The 20,441-nt window shown below is 53.6% G+C and overlaps 2 protein-coding genes across 4 annotated transcripts in view; one reads left to right on the forward strand and one right to left on the reverse strand.

Moving 5' to 3' along the window:
• Positions 1-5,831, reverse strand: part of Gys1 (glycogen synthase 1) — a 20,308-nt gene extending 14,477 nt beyond the window's left edge. Inside the window, 6 exon segments of the mRNA XM_050121358.1 lie at positions 90-107; positions 1,192-1,336; positions 1,601-1,786; positions 2,551-2,742; positions 4,132-4,313; positions 5,498-5,831. Coding sequence (XP_049977315.1) covers positions 90-107; positions 1,192-1,336; positions 1,601-1,786; positions 2,551-2,742; positions 4,132-4,313; positions 5,498-5,615 — 841 coding nt within the window. The 5' untranslated portion in view covers positions 5,616-5,831.
• A 218-nt stretch (positions 5,832-6,049) lies between these two features.
• Ruvbl2 (RuvB like AAA ATPase 2) lies at positions 6,050-20,422 on the forward strand. Of its 3 annotated transcripts, XM_050121349.1 has the most exons (15): positions 6,050-6,381; positions 10,828-10,882; positions 12,553-12,608; positions 13,196-13,337; positions 14,183-14,312; positions 14,416-14,482; positions 16,868-16,974; positions 17,201-17,294; positions 17,407-17,530; positions 17,880-17,974; positions 18,059-18,177; positions 19,456-19,575; positions 19,807-19,936; positions 20,112-20,226; positions 20,319-20,422. In XM_050121349.1, the coding sequence occupies exons 1-15, from the start codon at positions 6,370-6,372 to the stop codon at positions 20,342-20,344; spliced, it is 1,392 nt and encodes a 463-aa protein (XP_049977306.1). In that variant the 5' UTR covers positions 6,050-6,369; the 3' UTR covers positions 20,345-20,422. The 3 variants fall into 3 exon arrangements, with proteins under 3 accessions (XP_049977306.1, XP_049977307.1, XP_049977308.1); XM_050121350.1 differs by lacking the exons at positions 6,050-6,381; positions 12,553-12,608; XM_050121351.1 differs by lacking the exons at positions 6,050-6,381; positions 10,828-10,882 and having other exon boundaries at positions 12,571-12,626.
• The last annotated feature ends 19 nt before the right edge of the window (positions 20,423-20,441 follow it).

Consider the following 20,441-nt stretch of genomic DNA (forward strand, 5'->3'; position numbering starts at 1 on the left):
GGGCTGGAGAGATGGCTCAGTGGTTAAGAGCATTGCCTGCTCTTCCAAAGGTCCTGAGTTCAATTCCCGGCAACCACATGGTGGCTCACAACCATCTGTAATGAGGTCTGGTGCCCTCTTCTGGCCTGCAGACATACCCACAGACAGAATATTGTATACATAACAAATAAATAAATATTTTTAAAAAAAACTGCTTAAAAAGAGGACCCAAAACCAAACACACAGCAGCCAATGAAAGCTGGGCATGGTTAAGTATGCCTGTAATGCCAGCACTGGGGGTGGGCGAGGACGGGCAGATCCTGGGAGCTTAAACAGCCTTGGCAAAATGGCAAACTCCAGGTTCAGTGAGAGACCCTGCCTGTAGGTGTCGGGAGAAACGGCTCAGCAGTGAAGCCAGCAGCACCTATTTCGGGTGCGTGTAACAGTGCATGTAACTCCATCTGATGTCAGGATCCAAGTCCTCCTCTACTCTCCATGAATACACATGTGCACACACAGGTGCATGTACCCACTCACAAGGACACACACACATAAATAAAACCTCTAAAAAAATAGGTAGTCAGTCAGTCACAGAGAAGACACCTGAGAGTCTTTCTGGTCTCCACATATACATGTATGAAATATAAACCAGTGTGCATCATACACGCGCGCGCGCACACACACACACACTTACAACAAATCACCAAAAAATTACAACCCAGGACCTAGGGCAAAGTTTAAAGTTGAGGAGCATATGGGGCAGGATGAGCAAACCTAGTTCCAACCCTACTTTATTCAAAAATAAAGCCTGCTATATTTGCATTTCTTTCAGAAGATCAACATATATTAGCCACTTGTGAAATCAGAATAAAAGAAACTTGCCGGGCGTTGGTGGCGCACGCCTTTAATCCCAGCAGTCAGGAGACAGAGGCAGGTTGATCTCTGTGAGTTCGAGACCTGCCTGTTCTACAAAAGCTAGTTCCAGGACAGGCTCCAAAGCTACAAAGAAACCCTGGCTCGAAAAACTAAACCAAACCAAAAAACAGAATAGGAAAACACTCTAGCTCCTATTATCTGTATCATTCAGGAGGCGGAGGCAGCCTGCTTCATTTACAAGTTCCCATCTCAGCCCAGGACTTCCAGGAATTCATGTTCTATTCTCTGGAGTAAAACTAAATTGATAGGGGCTTGGCAGAGCCTCCTCCCTCTTACCTGGTTTCCTCTTGAGGAGGTGCTGAGCCTCAATGGCAGTGATCTGGGACACGGTGGTGAAGACGTGAGCGCAGTGGGCAGCGGCTCGCTCCATGCAGTAGCGATGGTAGATCTGCCTCTCGCCTGCTTCCTTGTCCACATTGAACTGGGCAGGAAGGGAGGGGGATCAGGGTCCGGAGGACTGGGCTAAGACTCAGGTCTGGACTGCAGCCCTGAGGGAGGTTGGGACTGGCAGCTGGACTCTGAGAACAGGATCTGGGCTGCTCTCGTGGGTGTGAGGAAGAGGTTCAGGGTCTGTCCCCGTGTCTAACGGTAGAAGGGTGGGGAGCCTGGACTCTTAGGAGCATGATTCTCTGCCAGGGCTTTGGGCTGTCATGCAATGTTTGTGTCTCCCATGCTTCCAGCTCACGTTCTCCAGGTTGTTGTAGAAGTCCACGGCCCCAGCACACAGATAGCGCCCCAGCAGCGTGGCATGGGTGGTGAAGATGGTTGCCACTGGCAAGCGCCGGGCACGGCACAGACACAGACCAATGCCTGCCAACCACTCGTGGAAGTGGGCAACCACATATGGCTTCTCTTCGTTCTGCGCCAGGAACTGTGGAGCAACGGGGACAGGGTCACTGTGTTTCCACATGTCACAGAAGGAACCCCCAGCATGCATGAGGAAGCAAGGGACGGGAGACCACTGACGTGAAAACAGCAGGCAGCATTCACACAGACAAGGCCCTGAACCAGCTGACCTGGGTCCCAGAAGCTGATGGGAACTTGTTTGTTTGCCAGTGTCTAAATCCTGGCAAGGCTGAAATGCAAGCACTAACATGCCCATGTCCCTCAGTCCCGCTCTCAATTCCACACTTGGTTTCGCACTCAATGGCAGTAGACGTTTTATGGGTAAAAACAGGATCAAACTTTCAGAATCCCTTGAATCAAGGCGTCCTGTTTGTCCTAGAGCATTACAGTCAAGTTTCCCCTAGGATGGGGGGGAGGGAGCAGCCCAGATTCTGGGCCCTGAAACCAACTCTCGATCTGTAAGCATCAAGAGTCCCCTCCAAGCTTAGATATAGTCAGCATCAACAGGAGAGCAACTCCCAGAGTTCCTGTGACCCATCCCCTACTGACACACCCTCCCGGAGGCCTCAGTGTGTCTACACTGCAGACTGGAGTAAAGAGGGCCAGGCTGGCACTTCTGAGAAAACAAGCTGCACCCCTGGGCATTCGTACACCCCCAAATCAGAGTCCATCCTTGCATTAAAGAACCCACAATTTCAAGAATACCCGGGGGAAGCCCACCCTCTGGCCCAGGAAGGGATGGTGATTGGGTTTCCAGAGGATGAGGTGGGGGTCTGTAGGAGGGCCTACCTCACCCAGGAACCAGGTGGTGAGGAAGCCAAACAGGACAGCGTCATTGGCCTCACGGTCGTACCAGGGTACCCCGATGTTGCAGGTGTCCCAAAGCTCACCCTTCCAGCGCTCCAGGGCCCAGGCTGAGGCCCCCACATCCAGGAGCACCACTAGGGGTCCCCCCTCTATCAGCCAACGTCCAAAATACACCTAGGAGAGAGGCAGAGGGAGGCTCAGACAGCTGGTCTGTGCTTCACCCCACTGCCTTATTCCGGAACCTGGGAACTGAGCTCAGCCAGCTCACTGTCCTCACCCACTGCCCCGCTCGCTCGTGCCCCTACCTAACTGCCGCCTGCTAGGTTTCTCCTCTGCCATGGCCTGTTTTGTAATCTGTAATCACACGCCTAACAACCAGGACCACACTTTCCTACCCACGGTCACTTCCCTAAAACTCCACGTCCCTCCGTCCCAATCTGGCTTGGTCCTGCCAGAGACTCACTGGGGTACCCCTCCCCCTCCCAGCTGTTGTCTGCCCTTTCGCTGGGAGGGGTCTATTATTAGGAACCGTTGCCCCACGGGAGTGACATGCCTGCTCTGGGGTCCCATAGGGACATGATCTGGCCCGGCTGGATGCTGGAGCCCACCCCAAACACAGGTTGTGATAATGGAGCCCTGATCCTGTCTGTCTGTCTTCCAAGCCCTAGTCTGTGCCTTCTGCCTGCCTCTCATGGCCTCTCCCCAGAAGCCAGACACATCACCACTTCCTCTCTCTCTCTTTCTCTCTCTCTCTTTCTCTCTCTCTAAGTCAGGGTTTCTCATGTCCTGACCTTAAACTCAGAGATCCACCTGCCTCTGCCTTCTGAGTGCTTGGACTGACTGACATCTCTCAAGACTGAACATGGGGCAGGCAGGGCTCTACCACTGAGCCACAACCCAGCCCCTCATTGGGGGATTCTAGGCAGAGGAATCTACACTGAGCCACACCCTTTTCCTCCTCTCTTTAGTTCCTGGACCTGCTCATCTCAGACTCTATCCCTCTTTCCCGTCTCTCCTTTCTCCAACAACACTCCATCTTTTTGCCTGCCTGGCTACTGTTCTTTACTTTCTTCATTAATTTTTTTTACATATTTATTTATTTATTATGTATACAATATTCTGTCTGTGTGTATGCCTGCAGGCCAGAAGAGGGCACCAAACCCCATTACAGATGGCTGTGAGCCACCATGTGGTTGCTGGGAATTGAACTCAGGACCTTTGGAAGAGCAGGCAATGCTCTTAACCTCTGAGCCAGCTCTCCAGCCCTTTCTTCATTAATTTTGAGAGAGTGTCTTGTCGTGGTCCAGAGTGCTGGGATTACAGGTGTGCACACAGCACCTGGCTCTGACTGTCTTTCTGTCCAGTTCCAGCTTGTTTTTACCCTGTAGGTCCGGGGAGCTCAGCTTAGATCCATCTCCATCCATCTACCCAGTACCACTGGCCTTCCTTACCAGACCCTATACCTGTCTGTCCCTTTCTTCCCTAGGTCTGCTGGGCCCATGCCTCCTGTAGCCCCTGCTGGCAGGCCATGTTCCCACCCGCCTGGGTAGAGCTGTGTCCCACCTTACAGCCCTTGCTGTTCATGGAATCCAGGGTCCTCTTCAGCTCAGGAGTCGAGGGCTCCAGCAGCTCCACCTGAGTCCTCACGCCCTGCTCCGTGTACGGTCCCACCAGGTAGTAGTTGTCACCCCACTCATCCCCAGTCACCTTCGCCTTCGTCTGCAGCACAGTGTAGATGCCACCCACTGTGGGCCAGAGTGCAAAAGGACAGACAACCCTACCATTGGTCCACAGCTCTGATGGGGCAGAAGACAGGCGGGAGCCCACACTTGGGAAGCAGAGGAGGTGGGGGCTGGGGTCATGGAAAGCCCAGAGGGCAGCCTCTTGTGAGGTGAGGGGGAGGAGCAGGGTTAGGCTCCTGGTTGCCTGAGGGTTTTAGGAGCTAGGGAACAAGGATTGGGGACCCAGGTTCTAATGCTCCCAACTTTCGGGTGCATTCAGCTTCCCACAGTTACCTAAAGGAAGCCGGAATTCATAATCCTCACCTCCAGGGACCCTGACTATGACTCTCAGGGAAGGGGCACAGGCACACTGGGCCCTGCTCCTCCTGTGACCCCACCTCAGATTGAGGAATCTAGGTCCTCAGTTTCTTGCCCTGGGACCAGTACCCTGGCAGGACACAGCTTTGTCTGCTAACTCCCACCATGCTGGGAAAGACAGTCTTTTTCTCCCCCAGGATGGAGAGAACGAAACACTCAGATCCACGCAGCCCAGCCTCCTCACGAGCAAGAAGCTAGTGGTCTAGACTATCCCACACACAACTGCGGGCTGTGGGTTCCTCCCCTTCCAGTGTGCAAGTGAGGGGCCTCAGGGAGACACCTCTCCACTTAGGAAGCCATGGCTTAGGCCCTGGGCTCCTTCACAGCTGGGTATTCAAGTTCCCAGCTCTTTCCCACCTTGGATCTAAGAATTCGAGTGTCTAGGCTCCCCTCGTCTTTACACTAAAGTGGTCAGGTCCACCATGCTCTCTGAACTATCCACGAATCCTAACTTTTCGGAGCAAATTCTAGTTCACAGTCACATCCTCTGGACCACAGACGCGAAAGCTCCGTGCTCCCCAGGGTTTTAGATCTGAGGTCTCTCGGCCCTCGAAAACCTCCCTCCAAGACCCGGGAATCTCTCTCTGAGTGCCCTCTCCCCTACATCGCAGGACCTGAAGCCTCCTTCCATCTTGAGAGTAGCCTCTGGTCCCTTCCCCCCAGGGCCTAGGACGCCTACTCCTGGCCCACCTCAAGGACACAGAAGTCACAGGCGCTTTTCACAGGACCCAAGTGTTCACCCACGAAGCTCTGTGCCCGTATGAACAGGGTTTAGGGCCCCCATCCTCGACTGCCCTCCTCGGTCAAGGGACCGAGGCTGGCGTTCTCACCCTTGTTGGCCACCTCCCAGGCCACCTCGAAAAGCACTGTGTTCTCCGGGTCGAACTCATCCTCCCAATCTTCCAGTCCTGGAAGTGAGGACATGGAGAGACTGCGGCTGAGAGGCATGGCTGCTACAAGCAGGGGACTTCGAGCACCAAAAATGAAAACCGGAGAGGTCGGCTGGGAATGCACCAGACTTGGTGACCGGCCGGGTTAGCGGGTGTCCCACGGGAAGCTTGCAAAGCACTCCGCTTCCTATTACACGACCGCACCCCCGCCCCAGAGCGCTCCGACTCAGGTAGGCAGCACGGCGACACTGAGTCGGGCGAGCAGCTGCAGTGATGCCTTGTGACCGCCAGGAGGCACTGCCCACACTGCTGGTCTAGCAGGATTGGTCCGCGTCTTGGGGACGGGACTGCGGCGTCTTCTTATTGGAGGATGGGATCCAGTTTCTCTAGCCAGACCCTCCCGGGGTCCTACAGGGGGCGGGGCTTGTTGCTGGGCAGCATGGAAGTAATTGGTGAATAGAACTGTCTGTCTCTGCTGCGGCCCCAATTTGGGGAGGAAGGGTGGACAGAGGGGAAAACGATCGTGGAGGACGTGTGGTTGCTACAAAAAGTGTTCAGGATTTTGCAATCGGACTTAGCGGTTGGGGGTGGGGGTGGGTGGGTAAAAGGAGGAGGAGCAGGAGACGTCAAGAACCCGCCCAAGATTCAGACACCCGCCTTCCAATTTAGCCTCTGGGATGGGCGCGGCCAGGAGAGTTTTACATATTTTATGAACCATAGAGAGGGCTGGATGACCGGGGAGCCTAGAGAGAACAAAGGCCGCTCCTGGCCGGTTTCCGTTTCCGCTGAGGCATTGGCGGTTGGTGTGCATCATGGCAACTGTGGTAAGTGTTGGGTGCTTGTGGAGAACTGAGAAAAATCCTCCTTGTGGAGTCTGAGGAGGCGGTCTGATGGAAGAGTGCTAAGGAAGATGCCCGGTTTGGGGGGAGGACTCATGAGTCTGAGGGAGGATGCTGAGGAGGATCCTGGGTCTGAGCAAGAGATAAAGAGGAGGATGCCTGTGTGCATGAAGGAAGAGGGGCTGAGGAAGTCGCCTGGGTCTCAAGGAGGCTTGGGAGGGCACGTGGGTCTAAGGGAAGCATTGGGAAGAATGTAGCAAGGTCTGAGGAAGGAGTGCTGGTGTGTGCACCTTTCTGTGTGCGCTAGGAGGGCTGGAGCCTAAATGCCTGGGCCTGAGGGAGGACTGTGAAGCCCGGTCTAGGGGAGGCGGGACCGGTGAGGATGCCTGGAAGAGGGCTGACCTAGGTCTGAAAGAAGAGCCTGGTGTCTTGACCTCTGCGGAAGGAGAAAGCTAATCGTCGTGGCCTTAGAATATGATGTCTAAGAACTAGGTCGTGTCAGGCTGTGGTGGCGCACGCCTCTAATCCCAGCACTCGGGAGGCAGAGGCTGGCAGATCTCTGTGAGTTCCAGAATAGCCATGGCTGTGCAGAGAAATCCGGTCTCGAAAAACAAGAACAAAAAAGAATCCTAGGTCTAGTAGGAGACAGTGTGGCACACACCTTTAGATTAAGCACTTGGGAGGCAGAGGCATGCAGATCTCTGGGTTCGAGGCCAGCCTGGTCATCTACAGAGCAAGTTTTTGGCTATCCAGAAATACACAGAGAAACCCTGTCCGGATAACCTCCCACCCAAAACAAACAAACAAACAAACAAAAAAAAACGAATACTAAGTGTGATGGAAGAATCATGGGGATACTCAGATTTTTTTTACATACACACAAAGGTTATACTGTTTAGCTCTGGCTGTCCTGGAACTCACTTTGTAGACCAGGCTGGCCTGGAACGCACAAAGATCCACCGGCCTCTGCCTCCCGAGTGTTGGACTTAAAGGTGTGCACCACCACTGCCTGGCAGGATGCTCAGATGTCTAAGTAAATAAGTAAACAAGAGCCTGGGCCGGCAGGACCTTGACTTCACCTTCCTCCTGGTAGAGTCAGTGCAGTTGCGCAGTCCTCTGTCTCAGTCCTGAGCTTTGGAGAGACTACAACTGTGAGCCTGTGCCTTGTGCTGGAGAGCATGGATCGTGGACAGGGAAGTAGCCTGTCCAGCGAGAACACAGTGCAGGTTCAGAGCTTGGCGCCTTGTCCAGAGACTATGTGCATTTCCCGGAACCTCATACGGGGCACATGTCTGTGAACACACAATTACTGAGATGATAAAATGAGAGAGTAAAACCCCAGAAAGTGAGACCAACATACTGGGCCTGGCATCTGCTCCCCAGACAGGTGAAGAAATACTGTGACCTTTTGGTGGCCTCAGTTCTGATCTTGAGCCCAGTCAAGTTGTAGGTAGGGCAGTGGAGAGCCTGTTGCTGTTAACCATGGTGAGGAGGAGGAGGAAAGAGCCACACTTGAAGGTCTGTCCTCTGGATCCAGAGGTGGGCTGGGTTGGCGATGTGTGTCATTTGTTTGTGTTTTGTTTATTCTCCGTTCTCATACGGCACAGTTGTGAGACTTCACCTGTATCCAGCCTCGGGTCAGAGCTCCCAGAGCATTGCCTGGTGGTCGCTTCAAATTTTTTAAGTTACTTTTAAATGTATTTTAAGTTTATTATTATATTATGTTATATGTAGGAACTTGTACATGCACTGTGTAATTTCAGTGCCTAAAGAAGGCCAGAAAAGGGCTTTGGATCTCCTGGAACTAGAATTATAGATGTGAGCCACCATGTTGGAACCAAACCTGGGTCCTTTGCAAGAGCAGCAAGTGCTTTTAACCACTGAGCCATCTCTGCGGCCCCTGTTTTCACATAGTTTTCCTGTGTGTATGTCTGTGTATGTGTGCCTGATGCCCACAAAGGACACAGGAGGATTGACCTACAGATGGTTGTGGGTTGCCATGGGTTGCTGGGATTGAACCTACCTGGATCCTGTAGAAGAGCAACCATGTTCCCAACCACTAAGCCATTTCTTCAGCCCCAAGTTATAGCTGGAAACTAAACCTGGGTCCTCTGCAAGAGGAGAAAAAAAAAAAAAAAAACAACAACCAAAAAACACTCTTAAGCCCTGAGCCGTCTCTCCATCCCCTAAATGATATTTTTATTTATTGTGTGTGTGTATTTGTGTGGATGATGGTTTGCCAGGGCTCATGTATACATCAGAGGATAACCTGTGGGAGTGGGTTCTCTCATTCCACCATGTGGGTCCCAGACGTTGAGTTTGAGTGGTCAGGTTTGGAGACTGGCACCTTCCTGCTGGCTTCCTCAGAGTCCCTGCCCAGCACACTTCTCCTTGGAGACCTCATTGTCACCCTGACCCTTGACTCCTGAACTCGCCTGGGCTCCGATCTCTGACCAGTGGCCTCAACAGTTTGAAGGTGCCCTCAGATAGCCAGGAGCCACTTGGATAAAGGTCTTATAGATTGTGGCAACCTCTGAAGCCTCATGGCAGAGCCATTGCCTCCACATTTGGGGGGGTTATGCGTATAGAACATAGCCCCTCCTCCAGGACATAGGGACATTTCTTCCTGAGTTCCTTGTGGGCACCAGAGAGGCAGCAGAACCGGATCTGGGTCCCAAGGGTGTTGCCAGCATGAGCGTAGTAGCCTTTATTTATTTATTTTTGGATTTTCAAGTCAGGGTTTCTCTGTGCGGCCCTGACTATTCTGTAGACCAGGCTGGCCTCAAACTCAGAGATCCGCCTGCGTCTGCCTCCTGAGTGCTGGGATTAAAGGTGTGTGCCACCACCGCTTGGCCCAGGGAGATAGTTTCTTAGTTAAGATTCCTTTTCCCTAATAACTCTAGCTTGTGTCAAATTGACAGAAAATTAAAACTGACCAGCATGGCAAGTTTATGGCTCACAGTTGGCCGAGATACAGTCCCTTTGACAGTAGGAGCCCAAGGCAACCGGTCACATTGTGTCCTCAGAAGCAGAGAGTGATAAATCCTGGTGTTTTCCCATGTAACTCAGTCCAGAAACAAACATGTTTGCAGACATGCCCAGAAGTTGGTTTCTATGGTGATTATAAACACCACTGAGATGAAACATGGCAGGATGGAGCACACTCCGCACAGTAGGGAGGAGTTGGCAGGATGGAGCACACTCCCGCACAGCAGGGAGGAGTTCTTGCTGGGTCTTGAATCCAAAAGGGGTGTTTGTTCAGCAGTGGACAAACTTAGCAGGACTATTTGTTGGGAGAGCTGGGTTCCTGGGGGTATGTCTTTGCTTGCTTGCCCTGTGGAGGGCCTGTGTGTAATAGTAGTTTGGGGGCTCGTGCTCCTGGCATCTATCCAGCCTCTACGAAGAGTAAATAACTGCATAGCAGGAGCCAGGCTGTGACAGCCATAGGGGATCCTGGAAGTCCTGTCCTGGGAAAGGCACGCTGAGCATCGCAGCATTGTGCTTTCTTAGTTCATGAAAATATCACAAGCTGCGCCAGGGCCACTATCTGGATTTCTCTGTAGTTGGGGCTAGCCCCAGGTTTAAAGCACGCCTCCTGACTCAGCCTCTTTCCGGGCACCCCCACCTTTCCCACAGCTCCTTCCCCGAGCCTTTGCTTCTATTTCTGGACCATTGCTTTCTCTTCCTGGAATCGTGTCTTATTTTATGCATGTGGCTGTTTTGCCTCCACGTATGTCTTTGTCTGTGGAGGCCAGAAGAGGGTGTTGTACCTCCTGGAGCTAGAGTTACAGACATTGTGAGACACTGCATGTATGCACGTGATTTACCCCGGGTCCCCGGGAGGGCAGCCAGTGATCCGACATGGAATCGTTATGTGTAGAGCCCATACACTGAGGACATTCAGTGTTCTTCCTTTTTGTGCCTGAATGGTATTCCGTAAGTGAATAGACCATATCCTGATTGTTCACCCATTGGTCACTGAACGCGATGTGCGTGGCACTTGGCTGTTGTGAACATTGGTGTGCTTGCTCTGTGGGAGCTTCCAAAGGCTCAGACATCCCAGGACGTGTTTACTCCTGTCTCTCCTCTGAGAGGGAATAGCGGTAGCTGCTGCTTCGGGAGCTCAGGAGACCCTGGTAGGTGTTTGTTGAATGAGCTCGGTACTCTAATATGTCAAACCGTGAACACGGAGTCCAAGGTGCACCAGAGAGGTGTGAACTGTGCCCTTCATGGGGTACGCACCTACTAGGAAGCAGAGCACTGCTCTGGGAGACTCCTGGTCACCCTGCCTATTGGTGACAGCACAGTGAGGGCTGCCTGTGAGGGAAGGAACATAACGGAACTCCTGGGGGACTGTAGGACCTTGAGGAAGGAAAGGAGATAAAATTGGTGCACGTGGGAATCTTACACATCCATCCTCCTTACCTGCAGGCAGCCACCACCAAAGTCCCTGAGATCCGGGATGTGACGAGAATCGAGCGAATTGGTAAGTGCGCAGACACAGGACAGGGAGACTGTAGCTGAGTGTTCAGACAGACAGACAGACAGACAGACTGGCAGAGAAGGATGTGGTAGGTCCTGCTGCCATAGACTTGGTGCCTCCATGAGGTTTCTGGAGTATCTGAACCATGTTTCCTGCATACAAGTGCCTGTGGTCAAATGCTTCCTGGGGGTGTCCTGGCGTGTTTTGTTTCTGGTGTGTCTCCTCGTGCCTGGAGAATCCTCAACAGATGACCATGAGATTCATGGGTGCACATGCTGGAAGTCCCCTGTCATCCTGTCTTTTGAAGAACGACAGGAGAGAGAGAGAGAGACCATCATGCAACAGGGCTCATGTGGAGGGGAAGCAGGGAGACTGGCCTCTGGAGACAGGAGCAATGGAGAGAGGAAGAGAGCAATGGTGGGGGGAGGTGGGCAGGAAGGGTCTTTTATGAGGGGATGTTTTGCATGTGCTGTAGCGACTTAGCAGATGGCATCGTCAGGCTAACACCATCCCCACGCGGTGTCTCCCAGGAGTCCTGCAGGCCTGCTGTTCAGCAGTCACTCCCCACCTCTAGACAGTAGAGGACTGCGGGTTCCAAGTGCTGACTCATGGTGGACTTATGAGCCCAGCGCCCAGGCTACTGGCTCTGCGCCTCAGTTTCCTGACCCACAGATTGGGGCTAACAGTTGCCCCTTGTGAATGTCAGAGTCACTGAGAGACTGTGGGCAGGTGTGGTAGCTGAGGCAGAGGACCATGGGTTCCAAGACAGCCTGGGCAACTTGGTGAGACCCTATCTCTAAAACTTAAAAGAGAGTGTTTTAAGCATGGCACATTGATGCTTTCCCGTTTAAAGGGCCGGAGCCTGTTGCAGCTGACCTGGTAGAGACCAGCTGCACCAGTGATGCCCTTGGATGCTGCCTGTCCAGGCTTTGAAATTTTTCTTCTTTGTTTTTTTGAGACAGGATCTTTTATCTTTTCCCTTACTCTCTATATATCCCTGGCTGTCCTGGAACTCACTCTATAGAGCAGGCTGGCCTCGAACTCAGAGATCCACCTGCTTCTGCCTCCTGAGTGTTGGGATCACAGATGTGTACTGCCATGTGGCCAATGAGTTCTGCTTTACTGAAATGAAGCAACCCCTATCCCAATGCCTGGGGAGAGCCCAGGGACTCAGACATCCGCAGCACTCGCTAAATCTCATCTCCACAAAAGTGACACAACCCCCTTGGAGGTGTGGTAGCGTCCAGCAGGCCGTGACTCCTCGGTCTGGTGCCTGTGTCCTTTGAGCTTTATTACAGAGCTCCTGTCCTCACCCCTGCCTGGGTGGGGTCTGGGCTTCGGCCCTAACCTGTCCGCACTCTCTCCTCATCCCTGTGGATGGGCTCAGGAATGGAAGCAGCATGCTGTGGCTTGTCAGGGTGATGTCGAATACCAGCCCTGAGGGCCAAGTACCAGTATCCTCCCACAGTGGTCCTCGCCGTTCATTCTTGAGCCCATACCTGGGACCGTGGTGGCATCATTAAGTTCTCAGATGCTGCACATTTAACTGTACATGCTCAGGCATCTTCCTGGCCTCATTTGACCCAGGGAGCAACCCGAGCTCTGAGGGAAGCCCTTGACTCAGAGTCCAATAGTGTGGAACCAGCCAGTGACTCTTCCCTTCTCCCACGCAGGCGCTCACTCCCACATCAGGGGTCTTGGACTGGATGATGCCTTGGAACCAAGACAGGTAGAGCTTTGGGGCTAGGTATGCGGGCTGCTCCTGCCAAGTTGGGCAGGGCTATTCCTGTCTTCAGACCTCTTGATTCTATGCAAAAGCAGTTCAGCCACAGTGATGCCCACCTGCAATCCTAGTGCTGGGAGGCAGAGGCAGAGTTCTGGGAGTTCAAGGCCAGCCTGGTCTATAGAGGGAGGCCCTGCCTCAAAAAACAAAAAGAACAAGAAGAAAGTCAGTACAGGCAGAGTGTGGGCCAGGGTGTGGTGGGAATATAGCAGTGGCTTTGGAGGCCATCAGGCACCTTCCATGCCTCTCACCAAGTTGGGCAGGGCTATTCCTGTCTTCAGACCTCTTGATTCTATGCAAAAGCAGTTCAGCCACAGTGATGCCCACCTGCAATCCTAGTGCTGGGAGGCAGAGGCAGAGTTCTGGGAGTTCAAGGCCAGCCTGGTCTATAGAGGGAGGCCCTGCCTCAAAAAACAAAAAGAACAAGAAGAAAGTCAGTACAGGCAGAGTGTGGGCCAGGGTGTGGTGGGAATATAGCAGTGGCTTTGGAGGCCATCAGGCACCTTCCATGCCTCTCACCTCCTACCCTCCAGGCTTCCCAGGGCATGGTGGGGCAGCTGGCTGCCCGGCGCGCAGCTGGTGTGGTGCTGGAGATGATCCGAGAAGGGAAGATTGCAGGGCGGGCCGTCCTCATTGCTGGCCAGCCAGGCACCGGGAAGACAGCCATCGCCATGGGTAAGAGGCCAGTGAGTCCCTTCTGTGGAAGTCAGGAACAGGGTAACTTCAGCAGACACTCCCAGAAGCATTAGGAGGAGGCTGTCTAGGCCACTGAGCAGTTACAGTTAAACGGGGTCCCCTGTCTTCTAGCCTCAACATTCTCTGCTTCCATGTTGGGGTCACCATGTATTCCAAGAAGACTGAGTCAGCTCCCACCATCCCCACTGTAGTCCAGTCAGGAGCTGCTGCTCTGTAGGGAAGCCGTTTGCTTCTGCATTTGTGATTCCATTGCACGGTGCCGCAGAGCAGGCTGGGCCTTTGGAGGTCGACATTCTTGGCTGGCCTGGAGATGCACCCGGCCCTGCTCCCAAGCTGGGGTAAAGGTGTTTGCCGCCGTGCAGCATCGTCTTGTCGTTTTTTAATCGGGATCATTGCTGTCTTCATAGAGTGGGGGTTCTGGGGTAAGGACAGACGGCCCTCTCTGCAGCAAGCCCCCTAGTGACCAAAGACCACAGCTGCCTCTCTTCCTTGTGGAACTCTGTTCATGCTTCAGGGTCCTCCTCAGGCACCTCTACCTCTGAGGCTCTCCTGATCCACCTGTCTTCCCACTCCCACCTCTGCCAAGATGGTAGGGCCAGGGGTGACTCCGTCAGTTCCGAAATGGCACTACCTAGAGAGGTGGTCGTGTCACCGTGCCTTGCTAGGTGATGTGTGCTGAGGTGGAAACTAATGGCTGGTAGAGCGGACATGGAGCAGAGGCATGCATGGTTTTAAGATGTCTATTGGGAGCGTGAACCACACAGCCCCGCTGTGTCAGTGACCTGGGGCCAGCAGTCACAGCTGCCTGACCGCTGCTCCCACAGGCATGGCCCAGGCGCTGGGCCCCGACACACCATTCACGGCCATCGCAGGCAGTGAGATATTTTCTCTGGAGATGAGCAAGACTGAGGCTCTGACTCAAGCCTTCCGCCGTTCCATTGGCGTTCGTATCAAGTGAGTAGCGGATGGGTGTCCACTCTGCTTACCTGAAGTCCTGGTCTGTGAACCGGAGTAGCGGGGGCCAGTCTGACCCAGGCTCTGTTGTCTGTCCTGCCAGGGAGGAGACAGAGATCATTGAAGGCGAAGTGGTGGAGATCCAGATTGACCGACCAGCCACGGGCACAGTGAGTCTCTGTGGCTTCTTAGTCCCTCACCTCTCACTTCAGCCACATTCATGGCCAAGAGAGTGTGTGGGCTGATGAGTTACTGTGGGCACCAAGAACCAAATGCTTCCCTTCCCCCAGAGCTCCTTCACGCTAGGCCCACCCGGGTGACTTACCTCCCCACACTTCCTGCCACCAGTTGTCACCCAGATGTGTCTGCCTGGTCAAACCAATGTGTCTCAGGCAGCTGCCCTGTGTTTCATTTTATGCCTTTAAAGTTGCTAGTGAGGTGACTGAATGTGGAAGGCCTTGTTGCCAGGCCTGGCGTGTGTTCCTCACACAGCCCATGTGTGGAAGGAGCCAGCCACTCACTGGCTCTCCTCTGAGCTGCGCCTGTGCACACGCGCCCATGCGTGTAAAGAAATGCAAGTTTTTAACCTAGAGAGTAAATGGTCTAATAGGTTTTCCTTCATCCTGTTTTACAGCCGATCTGGAATCTCATGTCTCATCAAGGAATGAGTTGAGATTCCAGAGGGCTGAGACATCAAGTCTAGAAGCTTCGGAACTTCTCTGTTGCAGGGGTTGCTAGGGTGGGACCTTCCTGCCTGTTCATGTGAGCTCTCCACAGCCACGCTCTTAACACCAGCCATTCCAGAGCTTGTGTTTTGGTGGCAGTACTCTCAGTGTCATGCAGCCATCACTGCCTCTACCTAGTTCTAGAATTTTCTATTACCCCATGAAAAAAATATACCTGTATGCCAACAGCCCTGACGTACCCCTACCCCAGCCGTGTGATCTCTGCCCACTTCTGGACTTGCAGGTTCTGGCTACTTTCTAAGCAAGGGTCTGTAGGGTGGTAGGCGAGCTCCTGGTTTCCAAGTTTGTGTTGCAGATGGGCATGGTAGTGCACCTTACATTCCTGCACTCAGGAGGCAGAGGCAGGGGGGATCTCTGAGTTCAAGGCCAGCCTGGTCTATAAAGTGAGTTCTGGGCTACATAGAGAAGCTGTGTTTTGATAAACAAGCAGAGAAACCCACCTGTGTGTTGCTGGATCTTCACATGATGTTTCAGTTGCTACTGAAATGCCTGGAGAAAGACGTGCTCTGGCATCGACCAAGCCTTGGCACTTCCACGTCTGTGTCATGGGTGGACCCTCCTCCCTTTCCATTTGCTCTGTGGGTGTGAGATGAGTGTGTGTCCAAACTGCCCTTGAACCGTCATCCATCTGCCTATACTGTGAATGTTCTCTTTAATGGCTCAGTGGTTAAGAATATGGACTGCTCTTCCAGAGCTGCTCTTTCAGTTCCCAGCATTCACATAGTGGCTCACAGCCACCTGGAACCACAGTTCTAGAGATCCAGTAATACCCTCTTCTGGCTTTTGTGGGAACCAGTACCCACACATAGACACATATATGCTTGTAATTAAAGATAATAAAATGTTAAAGTATTTATGTTCAGAGCTGGGCAGTGGTGGTTCTGCATCCCAAGAGCAGAAATTAAGAATGTATCACCTCCCAGCTGGATTTTTTGTTCTTAATTAATGTTTTATAAAATGATTTTGTTTTGTTTTCTTTTTTCATTTATTTAGTGTGTGTAGAGGTCAGAGGACAAACTGTGGTAGTGGGTTCTTCTCCCACTAAGTTCCAAGGTCATTGAGATTGGTTTATGTGCCCTGCCCACCCGACTGCTTTGCTGGCCCAGCTTCTTTTTCTTTTCTCCTCTTTCTCCCCTCCCTTCCTTCCTTCCTTCCTTCCTTCCTTCCTTCCTTCCTTCCTTCCTTCCTTCCTTCCTTCCTTCATTCCTTCCTTCCTTTCTCCCCCAACCCCCATTTGTTTGTTTTGGTTCTCTGTAACAGTTCTGGGTGTCCTGGATCTTGTTTTGTGGATCAGATGGGATGGCCCGGTCTCAGTTGCCTTTATTTGCTGTTTTGATTTTGTAATCAACAAAACTGCTTTTTTTTCTACTGTGGTCAGATGCTCAAGAGGCTGAGGCAGGAGGTCTTGTGAGCCCAGGAGTTCAAGTCCACACTGTATAATAGAAGGAGACTTTGCTCGGATCATGGGAGTGGGGCTGCGGATGCGCAGAGACCGACCTGCCTAGAGTTGATGGGGGTGTGACTTGGTGGTGCATGCTGGGCCCAGGTCTCAGGGTTCCAGGCCCAGGACTACAGGGGAAACAATGGCTTTGATTTGGGCATGAAAGAGCCCTGTTAGCATTGGCACTTCTTCCCACTCTTCTGTGGGCTCACAGTGACACACAGCACACACTGGAGAGTACCACTTAAGTCCTGGCACCCATGCAGTCACCTTCCAAAGGCCATCCCCTCCACGAGCTTCCTGTGCCACGCCAGTTTTGGCCATAAAAGGGTGAGTTGGTCTGAGTGTTTCCTGGTGTGTCCCCTCAGGGATCCAAGGTGGGCAAGCTGACCCTCAAGACCACGGAGATGGAGACCATCTATGACTTGGGCACCAAGATGATCGAGTCTCTGACCAAGGATAAGGTCCAGGCCGGGTGAGCCTTTGCAGCCATGAAGGTGGCTGGGGCAGTGAGAGTCCTCTCTTTTGTTTTATTCTCCAAGACAGCTTCTCAGTAGCCTTGTAGCCTTAGCTGTCCTGGAACTCACTTTGTAGACCAGGCTGGCCTTGAACTCACAGAGATAGATCCTCCTGCCTTCACCTCCCAAGTGCTGAGATCTGCTGAGTGCTGGGACTCTCACTGTGTCCCGCTGCCCCTGCAGGGATGTGATCACGATTGACAAGGCCACAGGCAAGATTTCCAAGCTGGGCCGCTCTTTCACACGCGCTCGGGACTATGACGCCATGGGCTCCCAGGTACCTGGCAATGGGATGTTTCTATGTCTTTTGTTACATCGTGGGGTCTGGACGCTATGTCACCTCTGGTGTGTGGCCCTTGCTGCCCTCACACTTGCCCTCGGCCCCACAGACCAAGTTTGTGCAGTGCCCAGATGGGGAGCTGCAGAAGCGCAAGGAGGTGGTTCACACCGTGTCCCTTCATGAGATTGACGTCATCAACTCCCGTACTCAGGGCTTCCTGGCCCTCTTCTCAGGTCAGCTGTCCTTCCCCATTAGTCCCCAGCACCATGACTGCGCCCATCTTCTGGTGTTCCCCCTTCTTTCTCTTCCCTTGGCGCCACCTACCCTCTGGTCTTTGTACCCCTCTCCTGGCACTGCCACCTCCTCAGTCTGTCTTCCCAGACCTGCCGTCTGCCTTCTGTTCTCCTTTTGAGTTTATCCTTCCGTGCATGGGTCCCTGCCTTCTGTCCTTTGTGGGCGGTCCAGGGTCCTGGCCCTGCTCTATAGCACTACAGCTCCACTCTGGCATTCGTTTCCTCTGTCTTTGCCACCTCTGGGCCTCAACCCAGCCCCTCGCTCCACTGATGCCCCTGTCTCTGGCAGGAGACACAGGGGAGATCAAGTCAGAAGTCCGAGAACAGATCAATGCCAAGGTGGCTGAGTGGAGAGAGGAGGGCAAGGCGGAGATCATCCCTGGGGTGAGTGACTGGGCTGAGATGGGCGGGTCTGGCCTGGGTCCACAGTCTCCACCCTGATCTTGATCTGTGTCCCACTGGTTCCAGGTGCTGTTCATCGACGAGGTCCACATGCTGGATATTGAGAGTTTCTCCTTCCTCAACCGGGCCCTGGAGAGTGACATGGCCCCTGTCCTCATCATGGCCACCAATCGAGGCATTACCCGGTGAGCAGCTGTAGAGCTTTCTGGGTGAAGGTGCGCTCTGGCCCAGGGGGTGATGGTAGCCTGTGCGCCGTAGTTGGTACACCAGCACCTCCTCACCAAGCTTGCCTCAGCGTTGTCCCCAGTCAACTTGCAGTTCAGAACTGCTGGCCAAGGCACCCAGAGACACCCCAGGAAGTCACCCCGTGCTGGGCTCGGGGCATCTGTTAGGCACGTCACAAACGTGGTGACTCGTCAAGTCACTCACCCAGACACTTTGTCACCTGAACCCAACGATTCTGTGATGTGCTGGGCGTGGGGTCACCTCCTCCACCAGTGGGCTAGCACTGTGTAGACTGAGACAGAGGACCCGAGTGTGGAGGACCAAGGAGGGACAGGGCTCAGGGTGCAAGGCTCCCTCTAGTGGTGGCTCATGAGCTTCGCCGAGCACATCACCCTGTCTCATATTTTACCATGGCATCCCCTTTCGGTTGTTTTTGAAGTTGTGTGTGTGTAGTGGGGGTGGGGTGTAGAGGTGCGGATTCAGCTGTGGGCAGAGTCCAGAGCGGTTATGAGCTTCCCAGTGTGTGGGTACTGGGAACTACCTGGGTCTTCTGCAGGAACACTCTGTTAACCATCTCCTCAACCCCTTTCTCTTCTCTGATCTATTTTTATTGTGTGTCTCTGTATATGCGCTCATGCATGTGTTCCCCACAGATGCCACAAGAGTGCATCATAGCCCTGGAACTGGAGTTCCATGTGGCTGTGAGGAGGGCAGAGGGCAGACGGCACTAACAGGCCGTGGCTGACAGCCTTGCCTGCTCCGCTCCGCTCCGCTCTGCTCTCCCGCTTCACAGTAGCCTAGGCTTTCCCAAGGCCGCTTTAGACCAGGGCACGGGGGAGCCAGTCCTGAGGTCTGCGCTGGCTGAGGGAGGGTTCAACCCCTTTGTCACCTGATGTTCACCTGCAATCCCTAGTCCCTGTGTCAACCTCTCCCCTAGTCTGGAAAGTGCAGGGATGGTAGGTTGGAAGCCGGCAGCTGTCCTGAACCACCTCCTGAGAACAACATTGTAGTTGTGGCTAAGCTGCCTGTGAATGGAACAATTTGTTATGTATGGGTCCCATTTCCCACAAAGAATTTCCTGTGCAGCAGGGGACAGGACAGCCACTAGCACCACTGGGGAGGCCTTGCTTATAGGTGTTGAGCGCCTGTGCTCACATAGTTATTCAGCTCCCCAAGAGGGCTGTGATGGCCAGCATGGCTTCCCGGAACATCCATTAACTGTACTCCCTGACCCCCAGGATCCGAGGCACCAGCTACCAGAGTCCTCATGGCATCCCGATTGACCTGCTAGACCGTCTGCTCATTGTCTCAACGTCCCCCTACAGTGAGAAGGACACCAAGCAGATTCTGCGCATCCGGTGGGCCACCCCAGCCCCTTTATGGGGACACTGAGATTGGATGGGAGGGATACGCCCAGGCCTCTGTATCTGGGACACCAGTGTGGCATCCTACCAGTGGGAAGCACCCTGGGGTGGTGCCTCTGTGATTCTGAGGCCTGTGTCACGGGTGCTCTGGGCATGGGTGGGGTGCTCTGGGGATGGGCAGAGCGGATCTGCCATTCTGCCTGGCTGAGGCCTGCCTGCCCACAGCTGTGAGGAAGAGGATGTGGAGATGAGTGAGGATGCCTACACAGTCCTGACCCGCATTGGGCTGGAGACCTCCCTGCGCTACGCTATCCAGCTCATCACAGCGGCCAGCCTGGTGTGCCGGAAAAGAAAGGTAAACCAGCACGTTAGCGTGGAGGACTAAAGGGATGGCCCTGGGGTAGCCCATGGGCCATGGCACATGGGTATTCAGTGGGGACCTCGAACCACAGCGATCTTAGAGAAAAAGGCTGTGGGGGAGGGGGGCTTGGACCCATGACCCCATGCTGACACGGCCCATCTGTCCCCAGGGCACAGAAGTGCAGGTGGATGACATCAAACGCGTATACTCCCTCTTCCTGGATGAATCCCGCTCCACACAGTACATGAAGGAATACCAAGATGCCTTCCTCTTCAACGAGCTCAGTGAGTAGCCCACCCAGGCTGCTGCCACTATGGGAGGGGGCTACGTGGGAGCACCCTGGAGCTCACTCGTGCTTGGCTCCCCCTCTCCACAGAAGGCGAAACAATGGACACCTCCTGAGCTGGCTCCGCCCAGCCCCGCCCACCTCGTTTCTACAGATTCTGGCACTGACTTTGTATAAAATGGTTGGAAACTGGAGCCCTGCTGTGTGTCCTCA

Source organism: Alexandromys fortis, unplaced genomic scaffold (genome assembly GCF_014885135.2).
Source record: "Alexandromys fortis isolate MF-2015 unplaced genomic scaffold, M_Fortis_MF-2015_v1.1 scaffold_161, whole genome shotgun sequence".
NCBI lineage: Eukaryota > Metazoa > Chordata > Mammalia > Rodentia > Cricetidae > Alexandromys > Alexandromys fortis.

Bases quoted from the DNA above. Each gene is read 5' to 3' on its own strand.
- Ruvbl2 (XM_050121349.1), top strand. The intron at 16,975-17,200 runs GTGAGCCTTTGC...CTGCCCCTGCAG, and splicing joins AAGGATAAGGTCCAGGCCGG to GGATGTGATCACGATTGACA. The intron at 19,576-19,806 runs GTGGGCCACCCC...GCCTGCCCACAG, and splicing joins AAGCAGATTCTGCGCATCCG to CTGTGAGGAAGAGGATGTGG.